The 14400-nt window shown below is 49.2% G+C and overlaps 1 protein-coding gene across 2 annotated transcripts in view; it reads right to left on the bottom strand.

Annotated features, from left to right (window-relative positions):
• Nucleotides 1-14400, bottom strand: part of LOC140426462 (protein Niban 1-like) — a 255171-nt gene that overhangs the window by 57308 nt on the left and 183463 nt on the right. For both annotated transcript variants that reach the window (XM_072511270.1, XM_072511269.1), the window contains exons 7-8: nucleotides 12457-12561; nucleotides 1578-1740 (exon numbers count right to left, since the gene is read on the bottom strand). In XM_072511270.1, coding sequence (XP_072367371.1) covers nucleotides 1578-1740; nucleotides 12457-12561 — 268 coding nt within the window. The remainder of the gene's footprint in view (nucleotides 1-1577; nucleotides 1741-12456; nucleotides 12562-14400) is intronic.

Genomic DNA, 14400 nt, shown 5'->3' with positions numbered 1-14400 from the left:
GAATATGTGAAAAAGAAATTCTCAGTTAGAGAATTCACTTTAAGAGAAGCATTCAGAATTTCCCCTAGCATACAAACAATAGTATCAACATTCCAAGTTCCTACTTTATTTCTCTAGTCTTCAAGCTGAAACTATAAATACATTAGGGGTGGATTTCTGTGGAGGTTCTTGCACTCATTTGTTGTAGCTTTGTTGGGAAAGCTGTGATGCTCTGGAAAACCAGCATAAGAGTGTTGTTAATGCATTGGTTTTCATACCCGCTGCTCAAATACAGAGCAACATGAAAATGGCCATGAAGAAGACCATTTATATGCCTGTCCTGCACACTAAACTGGATTTTTAAGAACAGGCTTGATGGGCTGAATGGCCTACAACCTGTTCCTATGTTCTTACACTCTATCTCATCATGTAGGAAGTTAAATTGAGATAGAAAACACAAGAAGAAACACGAGGAAGCACCTATAGAAAATTATTTTGACAGGATGCAAAGAAATCTTCTGTATTGGTGCTGATAATCAAAGTACATTATTGTCAACAGAATTTAACTAAGTCCAGATTGTTCAAAGTTTGTGATGAACAATGGCTTATATGTTGCAAGTGCCATGGAGGAATCAACTGTAGATGCACCTGGTCACAAATAAAGATCTGGGGCGGGATTCTCCGACCCCCCGCCGGGCCAGAGAATCGCCGGGGGAGGGGGCGGCGTGAATCCCGCCCCACCGCCTCGAGGCCGGCTGCCGGATTCTCCGGTGCTGGCTTCTCCGGTGCCGGCTTTTCAGCAGAGGGGTGGGAATCGCGTTGCACCAGTCGGGGGCCGTTGGCAGTGCCCCCCCCCCCCCCCGCCCCCCCCCCCCCTCCCCCCCCCCCCCCCCCCCCCCGGCGATTCTCCACTTCGCGATGAGCCGAGCGGCCACCCGTTTTCAGCCAGTCCCGCCGGCGTAAATGAAACAGGGTCCTTACCGGCGGGACCTGGCTCTGAGGGCGGCCTGCGGAGTCCTCGGGGGGCATGGTGGCCTTGCCCGCGATCGGGGCCCACCGATCAGCGGGCAGGCCTGTGCCATGGGGGCACTCTTTACCTCCGCACCGGCCGCTGTAACGGTCCGTCATGGCCGGCACGGAGAAGAACCTCCTGCACATGCGCTGGGATCACGCCAGAACACGCTGGCGCTCCCGCGCATGCGCCAACTCGCGCCGGCTGGCAGGGGCCCTTCGGCGCCAGTTGGCGCAGCGCCAACCCTGCCGGCCTAGCCCCTGAAGGTGCGGAGGATTCCGCACCTTCCGGGCGGCCCGACGCCGGAGTGGTTCATGCCACTCCTCAGCGCAAGCCCGCCCCGCTGGGTAGGGGAGAAACCGACCCTGCTTTGGAAGGTTTGATTAATATTTTGAAATTCTGCACTAATGGCTTAGGATCCGGGAGAAAGTCACCAAATTTTCTCTTCGGTTTTGTATTAGATTGGTTGCCTTCTTTGAGGAGGTTAATTGATCTGCAAACATCACACATGGTCTGTAGTAATAATGGACTTGATAAGCTGAATGCACTTTACACATTGCGTATTCTTTTATGTCTCTGTATTCACCTTTAAGTTTCCCAGCGGTAAATTCCTTTGAGGTGATGATCTGATCCATATCTGAACGAATTATCCCCTCCAGTTCCTTGTTCGATATTTTGCACCCATCTTGTAGGGACTGAAATCCACCAGCAAGCTGATTTTGTACTAAAATGTAAGCATCTTCCAAAATCTACAAAACAAAATCATATTTCTAGTAATTTGCATGAAAGCATACTTACCATATTATCATAAAAATATCAAGGAGTGGAGGATAGAACTGAGTATTTGTGAATATGTGGATTCAAATAGTCCAATGTGCATATCTAAATCTGATGATTAAAGATGTGTATTTAGATCCTGGCATACCTGATATAACGAAGCCCATGCTGCCAACCGTGCTGCCATTGAGAGATGCATCGAGCTTCTTAAAATGGGGTTCTGATATCTGAACCGCTCTGGTGGTGCACTACAGCATACCCCCCCCAAAGGGTCTATCGCTTTGTGGTGGTCTGCTGTGCCCTCAACAACTTGACGCAGCAGCGGGGCGACGTGCTGGAGGAGGAGGAGGAGGGACACGTGGCCTTGTGTGAGGAGAAGGAGGTCGACCAGGAGGGATCGAAGGATGAGCCTAGGAAGGACCCATAGGAGGAGCAGGAGGTTGGAGGACAGGCGGCGTTGTAAGGGTCCAGCATTATTAGCCCTCATTCTCACCCGAATCTCATTGGATGAGGCTTTGCCTGTCAGCTCAGCCCTCACCCCCAATTCCTCCTTCCCACCCAATCCTCCGTGCCCCAAATCTCTCCTCCCCCAACCACTTCTTCCCCCCCCCCCCATTCCCTTCCTTCCACCACCTCCTATTCCCTGATGCTCCCACACCTTCACCCCTTCCCGACAACCCTGTTCCACCCTCTGTGTAACATGACCTCAGGGTGATGGGCCTGCATTGGCACTGTCAGTGGATCAATATACAAGGCAGGAGAGTGATGATCACTCGCTGTGAGGTGAGCTCTGGTGCTCCTCAGTTTCTGTCAATGTCTGACATCTGTCTCTCTGCTGACAGCACGCTCGCACTCAGCCTCTGATCGGGGTCTGCAGAGGGGACGTTTGATCTTGGACCACTGAGCCCATGGGAAGATTACCGTGACAGAGACTTCACATATATCATCATTAACATGAGACCGGCGAATCAGACGGCGAGACAGCCAGTAATGTTGAGATGCAAGTGGGGCTCATTTCCAGCACTTATTGCTGTTAAATAGGGGCTGTGGTCCCGCTAACGTGGCTGTCGAATGCGCCCAAAATCACACTTAGAAATGGTTCTGTCAAAACGCGCCCTATAACTCACATTACGGACGGAGACTACCAGGGATCACACATATACATTGCACTGTTCCTAGTCCATCCAGAGTGATTGAGTTACAGTCATTATGGCATAGGAGGAGGCCATTCAGCCCAGCGATTCCATGCCAGCTCACTATCTTCTTAGTTCTGCAAGTATATTTCCTTCAAGTGCTATTTAATTTCATTTTCAAATCATTGAGTGTCCCTACTTCCACCACCATCCTCATCAACAGCACATTCTTTGCCATTACCACTCGCTGGATAAAAAAAGGTTATTCCTCACATTCCCACTGTATATATTGCCCAATATCTTAAATCTGTGTCCCCTGGTCCTCATTCTATCAGTTAATGGAAACAGCTCTTCTTTGTCTACCTATATACCTGTCACAATCTTGTATATCTCCCTTTGCTCCAAGGAGAGCAACCCCAGCTCTCCAACCTAACCTTACCTGCTGCACCTGCAAACCAACTTTTTGCGATTCAAGCACAAGGACACCCAGGTCCCTCTGCACAGCAGCATGCTGCACTTTTTTACCATTTAAATAATAGTCCATTTTGCTGTTATTTCTACCAAACGGATGACCTCACATTCATCATCATTGTACTCCATCTGCCAGACCCTTGCCCACTCACTTTTTAAAAAAATAAATTTTTATTCTCCTCCTTTTTCACATTTTCTCCTAAATTTACACCCACCAACAATAAACAATAATCAGGAACAAATATGTTAATCCCCATATCAATAACAACGATCCCATCCTCCCATCAAACCCCAAACATTGGCCCGCATGTTCACACAAACAAATGACAAAAAGGAATCACCCATTGTCACCATTAACACACACAGTCCCCCTCCCCCCAACCCTCCCACCCATCCACCCCAACTAATGTACGATGTTATCCAGTTCTTCAAAGTGCATAATGAATAACGCCCATGAATTGTAGAACCCCTCCATCCTTCCCCTCAGTTCAAACTTAACCTTCTCAAGAGTCAGGAATTCCAACAGGTGCCCCCGCCATGCCAGGGCACAGGGTGGAGAGGTTTCTCTCCAACCCATCAGGATCCGCCTTCGGGCGATCAACGAGGCGAAGGCTACAACATCTGCCTCCGCACCCGCTTACAACCCTGGCTGGTCCGACACCCCGAATGTGGCCTCCCGGGGGCCCCGAGTCTAGTTTCATGTGCACCACTTTAGAAATTACCCTAAAAACCTCTTTCCAGTAATCCTCCAGTTTTGGACAGGACCAAAACATATGAACGTGATTAGCAGGCCCCCCCCCCCCCCCCCCGCCTGCAACATTCACACACATCTACTTTTTCAAAGAATCGGCTCATCCTCGCCCTCGTGAGGTGTGCTCTGTATACTACCTTCACCTGTATCAGCCCCAACCTTGCGCACGAGGTGGAGGCATTCACTCTCCGGAGCACCTCACACCAGAACCCCTCCTCCATATCCTCTCCCAACTCTTCCTCCCACTTCGCTTTGATCCCTTCCAGTGGTGCCTTCTCCTCTTCCAAAATAGCTCTGTAAACCGCCGACACTACCCCCTTCTCCAGTCCCCCTGTCGTCAGCACCTCCTCCAGCAATGTGGAGGCTGTCTCCACTGGGAAGCTCTGTATCTTTCTGGCAAAATCTCGAACCTGCATGTATCTAAACAATTCCCCCTACTCCAGCCCATATTTCGCTTCCAGCTCCTTCAATCCTGCAAACTGACCCCTAAGAAACAAATCTTTTAGTGTCTTAATCCCCTTTTCCTCCCATTTCCAAAAATTTCCATCCCACTTCCCTGGCTCAAATCTGTGGTTCCCCCGAATCGGCATTTCCCTTGACCCTGCCCCCAACCTGAAGTGTTGGCGAAACTGTCTCCAAATTCTCAATGAAGCTATTACCGGACTCCCTGAGTATTTCCCCAGAGCTATCGGGAGCGGCGCTGTTGCTAATGCTTTCCATCCCGACACCCTGAACAAACTCTCCTCCAGTCTGACCCACTGGGAGTCAACCCCCTCTGACCCAGCTCCGCACCTTCGCCACATTCGCCGCCCAGTAGTAATACATCAGGTTCGGAAGACCCAAACCCCCTGCCTGCCTTCCCCACTGTAGCAGCACCTTTCTAACTCTGGCCACCTTCCCTCCCCATATGAACGAAGTAATCATTCCATCAATCTCTCTGGAAAAAGCCTTTGACAGGAAAATCGGCAGGCATTGGAAAATAAACAGAAATCGCGGCAACACGTTCAATTTTAACCGCCTGCACCCGACCCGCCAGTGACAAAGGGAGACCATCCCACCTTGCCAGATCAGCTTTCACTCTCCCCACCAAACTAGAGATGTTGTACCTACGGAGCGCCCCCCCCCCCCCCCACTCACTCTTGTCTAGATTTAGTTTGTACCCCGAGAAAGACCCAAACACCCGAAGCAGCTCCAATATTCCCCCTATCGACACATTCGGTTGCGACACGTATAACAGCAAGTCATCGGCATTTAAGGACACCCTATGCTCTATCCCAGCCCGCACAATTTCTTTCCATACCCCCGAACTTCTTAATGTGATGGCCAACGGCTCAATCGCGAGTGCAAACAGCAGGGGGGACATAGGACATCCCTGCCTAGTCCCCCGGTGGAGAGAAAAGTATCTCGAGCTGATGTTGTTTGTGCGGACACTCGCCCTCGGCTCCTTATATAGCAGCTTTACCCAGTTCACAAATCTTGGTCCAATCCCATACCACTCCAGAACTGCCATCAAGTACCCCCATTCTACCCGATCAAACGCCTTCTCGGCGTCCAATGCCACAACCACCTCTGTTTCCTTCCCCTCTGCTGGTGCCATAACCATGTTCGATACCCTTCTAATGTTTGAAAAGAGCTGCCTCCCTCTCATGAACCCCGTCTGATCTTCACCTATCACCTTCGGGAGGCACTCCTCCAGCCTACCCGCCAGTACCTTCGGCAATACCTTTGTGTCCACGTTCAGAAGTGATATGGGCTGATACGACCCACACTCCATCGGGTCCTTATCTTTTTTTACCAACAGGGAGATGGATGCCTGCCCCAAGGTTTGTGGCAACACCCCCTTCCCTATCGCCTCTTCAAACATCCCCACCATCAGGGGTGCCAGCTTATCCTTGAATTTTTTATAATATTCCACCGGAAACCCATCCGGCCCTGCCACCTTCCCCGACTGCATCCTCCCAATCGCATCCTTTATCTCCTGTTCCACTATAGCTCCTTCTAATGTAGCCCTGTCCCCCTCCCCTCACCTCGGGTACTCCAACCCATCTAGAAATTCCTGCATCTCCTGGTCTCCCCCAGGTGGCTCTGACCTGTACAACCTCTCATAAAATTCCTCAAAAGCCCTTGTTAATCAGTTTCGGTGCCACCACCAACTTCCCTGCCCTGTCCCTCACCTGAACAATTTCCCTTTCCGCTGCCTCCCTCCAGAGCTGACCTGCTAACAGACGCCTTATCTCCATGCTCGTAAACTGCACCCTTGCTCGCCTCAGTTGGCGCACCGCCTTCCTGGTAGATAGTCGGTCAAAGCTCGCCTTCCTCTTTGCCAGCTTCGCTGGGTCCCCATCCTCTGCATAACTCCTATCTACCTCCAACATCTCATCTAATTACCCTCTGCCGCTCCAACCTCTCCCCTTTGTCCACCTCGGCCTTAAATGAGATCACCTTACCCCTCACCACCGCCTTTAGAGGCTCCCAGACAACTGCCTTTGACACCTCACCCGTACAGTTGAAACCTACATATTCCTCAATTACCTTTTCAATTTTGTCACAGAACACTTGGTCCCCCAAAAGCCCCACATCTAATTTCCACCCCGGCCTCTGCGCTACCCCCTTCTCCAGCACTATATCAACCCAATATGGAGCGTGATCTGACACTGCAATCGGCCTTAACCCCAGCCAGCAAAGCCTTCGCCACCACAAAAAAGTTGATCCGTGAGCATACCTTATGCACTGCTGAGAAAAAGGAGTACTCCCGTTCTCTCAGGTGCAGGAACCTCCAAGGGCCCACCCCTCCCATTTCCACCATTAGCCCAGCCAACGTCTTTGCCCCCCCTAATGGGACCAGCAAGCGTGGCCGTGACCTGTCCAACCTCGGCTCCTGCACCAAGTTCCAGTCCCCCCCCACTATCAGTTTGTGTGTGTCCAAGTGGAGGATGGCCCCAAACACCTTCTTTGCGAATCCCACATCGTCCCAATTGGGACCGTATACACTTAACAGCGCCACTAATCTCCCCTCCAGCTCCCCTGTCACAATCATATATCTACCCCCCTGATCTGCCACCACCTTCTCCATCTGGAAGCGTACCCTTTTGCTGACCATTACCGCTACTCCTCAAGCCCTTCCGTCAAATCCAGAGTGAAACACCTGACTAACCCAGCTCTTTTTAAGTCTCACCTGGTCCTTCACCCTCAAGTGAGTCTCCTGCAGCATTGCTACATCAGCTTACAAACTTTTAAGATGCGCAAGCACCCTTGACCTCTTGCCCGGACCTCCTAACCCCCTCACATTCCACGTGACTATCCTAACTTGGGATCTATCACCCCCCCCCCACCCTTCTTATCCACCATCATCATACCACCGGGCCCTACCCCATGAACCTGACCCGCCCGTAACCATTATTAACATCGAATCCCTTCCTCCTCCCAAAATTCCCCCCTACATTTCCTCTCGAAAAAACATCTCCCAGCATCGATCCCTTCCCCTCTCTTGCTCGCCTCATAGGCCCATCGAAACCTGCTAACCAGGCTCCAATGTCTGCAGCCCTCCTCTCACCGTTGTGATAAAAAAAAAATTTCACAAACTTTCTTTAAAACTTCTTCTAAAACTCAAGAATTCCCCTGGGACCGGACTTCAGTCTTCTTAAAACATTCTAGGTGGGAGCCACCCGATGTGGAACATCTCACTTACATCGCGCCCTGGCTTCGGGCCTGCTGCCTCGTCCTCTGTTTGGCTCCGCCCCCGCTGCTCCGACCGATTAGCATTCAAGAAATAGAACAAACATAACCTTCATTTTTGAAACCCTTTTGGTAATGCAAGACTTTAGGCCCGATTATATCCCATTTAAACTGATCAATTTGCAATTGTTAAAATTACACCCTTTCAATTTATTACATCTGTTGGCTTGAGATGCATTTTGGCATGAAAGTTCTTCCCAATATTCACCTATTATCCCCTGAAACAATATTATTCAGTAATATACCAAATACAGGTGTTTTTAGTTATTACCATTTGACTTATTAACATTACCTGTAGGATGGCTATATTGTGGTTCTGCATTAAACAAAGTGGTTCTGGAAACAATAGGGTGCAATGGAGTAAACGGCGCATTTCATTAATCAGCCTGTTGGAATACAATGGGCCGTAACTTCCGAGCAAGTCATAAATCGTGAATACCCCAAAGACACACTGGGGAATCCCCCCTGCAGAAATTCAGATTTCCATTGGCCAAGTGTCCCGCAATGGGAGTCTTCCAAAGGAAGATATAAATTGCAAACTTCAAAATGTTTTTACAGTAATAGTTATCCAGAAAAAATTAGAAGAATTGAAACTACTTCTAACTTCTGGGTGACACCTGGGTACAGACATCTCACAGGACTCTCCTCTCCCTGACTCTTGCGACCCCCTCCCCATCAGGGACCCCCAACTAATCCCTCCCCCCACACTCGTCTATATCAAGGATGGTCACCTCAGCACTTTGCTTTACCGCAAACCCACGATGCTCCACTTCTCTAGCTTCCACCCTAAACACATTAAAGAAGCCATCCCCTATGGACAATCTCTCCGTATACACAGGATCTGCTCAGACGAGGAGGAGGTTAACAGACATCTACAGACGTTGAAAGATTCCCTTGTACGAACGGGATATGGCGCTCGACTCATCGATCGACAGTTCCAACGCGCCACAGCAAAAGACCGCACCGACCTCCTCAGAAGGCAAACATGGGACACAACCGACAGAATACCCTTCGTCGTCCAGTACGTTCCCGGAGCGGAGAAACTACAACATCTTCTTCACAGCTTTCAACATGTCATCGATGAAGATGAACATCTTGCCAAGGTCATCCCCACCCCCCCACTACTTGCCTTCAAACAACCGCGCAACCTCAAACAAACCATTGTTTGCAGCAAACTACTCAGCCTTCAGAACAGTGACCACGACACCACACAACCCTGCCATGGCAATCTCTGCAAGACGTACCAGATCATCGACATGGATACCACCATTACACGTGAGAACACCACCCACCAGGTACATACTTGTGTGACTCGGCCAATGTTGTCTACCTCATACGCTGCAGGAAAGGATGTCCCGAAGCGTGGTACATTGGCGAGACCATGCTGACGCTGCGACAACGAATGAACGGACATCATGCGACAATCACCAGGCAGGAATGTTCCCTTCCAGTCGGGGAACACTTCAGCAGTCAAGGGCATTCAGCCTCTGATCTCCAGGTAAGCGTTCTCCAAGGCGGCCTTCAGGACGCGCGACAACTCAGAATCGCCGAGCAGAAGCTTATAGCCAAGTTCCACACTCATGAGTGCGGCCTCAACCGGGACCTGGGATTCATGTCGCATTACATTCATCCCCCACCATCTGGCCTTCAAAATCCTACCAACTGTCCTGGCTTGACACAATTCACACCTCTTTAACCTGGGGTTACCCCATCTCTGGGTCTGTAAAGATTTAATCACCTGCTAATGCTCGCATTCCAAGCATTGTCTGGCATCTTTGAATCTGTCTATATATATGTTTCTGGAACATACCTCTTCATTCACCTGAGGAAGGAGCAGCGCTCCGAAAGCTAGTGACATCGAAACAAACCTGTTGGACTTTAACCTGGTGTTGTAAAACTTCTTACTGTGCCCATTTGGGTAGATCATGCCCTCTTGTCTTTTACAAATCTGCCCTTGTTTTCATTAATTAGCTCAAACCTCTCCAAGTGCATGTTGATTTCTTCTTTGATTATTGTTTCCAAAACTTTACCCACCACTGATGTTAAACTGACTGGCCCGGATTTCCGAGAAATATCCTTACACCCTTTCTCGCATAAAGTTGTCATGTTTGCCAATTCTCTGGTACAAACCCCCCCATACCTAGGGGAGTTTGGAAGATTATAGAAAACCCTCTCCACTTCTGTAACAGGGAGTTTTGAGAGGCATGATCGCTTTAATAAGAAAATACACTTAAAAATCATGTGAAGTAATATACTGGATTAAAAGTGCAGTAAAACTATCTAGGTGCATTAACCCCACCTATTCCTAGAGACGAGAGGACAAAAACTAATTTAAACCATCTCAGGTAGGTTAGGAATGAGGTCAGCACAAATACAATAGGGCGATCGGTTCCTTTCAGAATGGCCCCGGCCAGTCTGCGAGGGTCTTTTGTTCTTCCCCAAAAAGGTGATCAAATCATTCGAGGGCCGGGGCAGCACAATTAACATAACAAGTCAGGAACACTGAGGATGAGTACGAACCGTTGTCAATATAATGGGTGTTCTGGTAGGGAGTCATCGACACAGTTAAAACAAGCTCATGTACAGATAAAAACCATCAGAAAACAATCAAGTGCTCCTGAAACCGATACGACGGGTTGAATGTACTGTTAATCGCAAACCGATTAAATCGTGCATATGTAAATCGATTCTGAGAAACCTTGGAAAGATATAATCAATGTTCTTGACCATTGTAAGCCAGAATCAACCTGTCTGTCGGCGTTAAGACAAGCAGGCCAGATTCTCTGCAGTGCACAGTCTAATAAAGACACTTTCTTCAAAACTTCATGTGGTCTAGAAAGACTCGATTTCTCTCTACTGCAACTTCCTTGAACAATTTGGAGTGCAAGCCAACTGGACCACATAACCTACCCACTCTAAGTGTAAGATGCCTTTCCAGTCCATCTTGCCTATTTATTTTCACTCCATCCATTATCTCTACCATCTGGCCAATATCATCAAGCTGAGGTTCTTTCCTATCTCACTGATTTCCCTGCAGATTTGTTCGTCTATCTCTCTAATTCCTGTATAGTGTGATCACACCTTATTCTTCTAAACTCTAATCAAATGGATTCTGTCCTTGTCCCTCAAGGACATCCTCCATTTCCTACACTACAATGTCTTCCCTAATCAGTACAAAAACCTGACCTCACCACCTACCCACCCTGCCACCTCCCACCCTGCCATCTACCACCCTGCCATTCTACCCACCTACCACCCTATACCTACCAACCAACCCACCCTGCAACCTACCACCCCACCACCCTACCCACTTACTTCGCTCACACTCAGTCGGTAAGATATTGAAAATCTATGTATATGTGCCAAAGCTTTTCAGTGCGTTACCCAATACAGCAGCAAGTGCCATTAAAAGTTGGGCATGGCTTCATTTCCTTGAAGATCTTGAGGAAGGATTCCTAGAACAGATACGCTCTGCATTTCCAAAAAGGCCTGGGTTGGAAATCTGGGCCAGAAGTGCAGAGTTTCAACATCGGTTAAGAAAGTAGGATCAGAGTGGTTCAACAGTGATTGCCATTCCTTGGAAGATTTGGCCCAAGGGTACAGGAAGCCCATGGGTCACTTTTACATCAGCAATCATTTAAGTTGGATTTCATGAACTCAGCTTCTGGCTACTTGCTCCCTACATTTACACTTTCAAATGCAGCTCCCTAATTCAGGCAGCAAACTCTTGGAACTGTTTTCAGGTCTGGCTCTGTTAATAATGCTTTTACCTCTGAGGTGCAAGGTTATGGATTCAATTCCCACTCCAGGAGCTTGAGCACAAAACCCATACTATCATCCCAGTGCAGTGCTTAGTGAAGGGGCTCTGCACTGTCAGAGGTACTGCCTTTCAGATGAGATGTTAGACTGAGGTCCTGCCTGCTCTCTCAGTTGGATATAAAAGATCACACAATATTATTCTTGAACAGGTCCCTGGCCAACATTGATCCCTCAAGCAACATCATAAAAACATATCACATGGTCTTTATTACATTACCACTTGTCGGACCTTGCTGTGTGCAAATTGGCTGTCATGTTCCCTACGTTATAACAGCAACTTTACTTCATTAGCTATAAAAATGCTTTGGGACGTCCCAAGATCACGAAAAATACTTTAAAAAATGCAAGTTTTTTTTTAAGAGTTTATGATTTTCCTGTCACTAAAAGACGAGTTCAATTCGTTAGCTGATTTGCTGCCCTCCCAGGACCAGCACCATGGAGACGAGTACCCACGTGGTGTTTGCAGCTCCGTGATGAATGTAAATAAGGGTAGGACTTCCTAGTGGCTAGGGGCCGAACCAGCGATAATGTCTCTCCAAATATCTGATAAGACTCCAAACACCCACTGCCTGCCCATTTCCTGCCTGTAGTAACAACCAACAATTGTACCTCTGATTGTTAAAATCTCACTGTCTGTGAAAAAATAAACGCTAACTTTAAAGATGTTGCTGAAGGTTTGCCATTTTGACTGTGTATATTCTGACTTTGCACCATGTTGGTATCATTGCACATTTAAGAAGCTGCCAGTATTGCAAAGGAGAAATGAGTTAGGTACATACGCTGAACCAGGTCTTTCTCTTTTCATTCTTCTTTCCCTTCATTTTTGGCAAGATGTCACTCTGCAGGGAAGGCAACAGTTCTTCCATCACCAGATTGCTTAGAATCTAAAGGAGGAAACCACAAATGTATAGTTCACTTATAGTTCTCATTTTTGATGTTGATCCCAAGGTATGAACCAGTAGTGAGGCCTACAAAATTGCATGAGGGAAGGTGCACCAAGCTTCATTCATTTAAATGACAGATATTTAAAATAGGGAAGTGGTCTCCAAATCCTCACTGTACTGAACCTGCAGGTGGTGCTGTGAGCACTATGTTTTGTGACTCATTAATCCACCTAATGTTACCTGAAGGGTTTTAATTAGACACCATTGCCGCTATTATGTCAATAAATAATTTTCCAAATTGCTTTGCACATTGTGATTTTGCCCTCTCCCCCTCACCTCCCGCCATGCGAAACATAGCGATTCACTCTTGTGGATAAAGAAACAGTACTTTTGTACAAGGCGGATCAGTCACATTCGGTTTAACTCAGTGAGTCCACTCTCTCCTGCTGCAAAGGCAACACTCTCCATGGCAGCCGTAGAGGAGGAGGATTTTGCCCAGAATCAGATCCGTCTCTTCAATCTGAACTTACATTCCCTGATCTTCACTCAAACTGTTGCACCTCGTTGGTCAATTCCTGGATCTTTCCAACCACACCAATAGTCATACTATTGAATAAACTGCACCTGATGCAATATAAGTCAACCCAGACATTTAGGACATATATGCCTACCCGTGCTGCCCCTCCACCTCATTGCAAGGAGTCCTATGTGCAGTCACTCACCCTGCTGACTGGAAAATGCCATCCTAACTTGCTAAGCACCTGTATACTCACATCATACCCACCCACTGCAGCCCCCACCCCTGCCCCGCAATTTAGACAAACCCACTGTGCCGCCGAGGTCCTCTCCCAACCAAGATTGAAATTCCATCCAGATGTGCCAACCCCCTCACTCCTCTGAGGCTAAAATCCGGTTCCTCCCATTAAACCCTCCCATCAATTTCAGATTAAGGAGGGTACAAAATCAGCCAGAGATCCTTTTCTTGATTACTTTCCAAGTGCACAGTGCCAGTCAGTAGAAAATGGGCCAGGCTTGGCTGAGCTACCCTCTACCCTCATAGCTGAATATCCTGTTGAATTCATTGCCAAGGTCTTTTGGATGAGGCAATGGAGATGACTATGTGAAAGAGAAAGGAGAAAAGTGAAATAGAAGAGAGAATGGGCGAGATTCTCTGACCCCCCCGCCGGGTCGGAGAATCGCCGGGGGCTGGCATGAATACCGCCCCCGCCGGTTGCCGAATTCTCCGGCACCGGATATTCGGCGGGGGCGGGAATCGCACCGCGCCGGTTGGCGGGCCCCCTCGCTCGATTCTCCGGCCCGGATGGGCCGAAGTCCCGCCGCTAAAATGCCTGTCCTGCCGGCGTAAATTAAACCACCTACCTTACCGGCGGGACAAGGCGGCGGGGGCGGGCTCGGGGGGGGGGGGGTGCGGGCCGATCTGGCCCCGGGGGGGGTGCCCCCACAGTGCCCTGGCCTGCGATCGGGGCCCACCGATCCGCGGGCGGGCCTGTGCCGTGGGGGCACTCTTTCCCTTCCGCCTTCGCCACGGTCTCCACCATGGTGGAGGCAGAAGAGACTCCCTCCATTGCACATGCGTGGGAAGCTGTCAGCGGCCGCTGACGCTCCCGCGCATGCGCCGCCCGGAGATGTCATTTCCGCGCCAGCTGGCGGGGCACCAAAGGCCTTTTCCGCCAGCTGTCGGGGCGGAAATTCGTCCTGCGCCGACCTAGCCCCTTAAGGTTGGGGCTCGGCCCCCAAAGATGCGGAGCATTCCGCACCTTTGGGGCGGTGCGATGCCCGTCTGATTTGCGCCGTTTTGGGCGCCAGTCGGCGGACATC

The sequence above is a fragment of the Scyliorhinus torazame genome, chromosome 7 (assembly GCF_047496885.1).
Source record: "Scyliorhinus torazame isolate Kashiwa2021f chromosome 7, sScyTor2.1, whole genome shotgun sequence".
NCBI classification, from domain to species: Eukaryota; Metazoa; Chordata; class Chondrichthyes; order Carcharhiniformes; family Scyliorhinidae; genus Scyliorhinus; species Scyliorhinus torazame.
The sequence above is the reverse complement of the archived record's forward strand: the minus strand, read 5'-3'. Positions and strand labels throughout refer to the sequence as shown.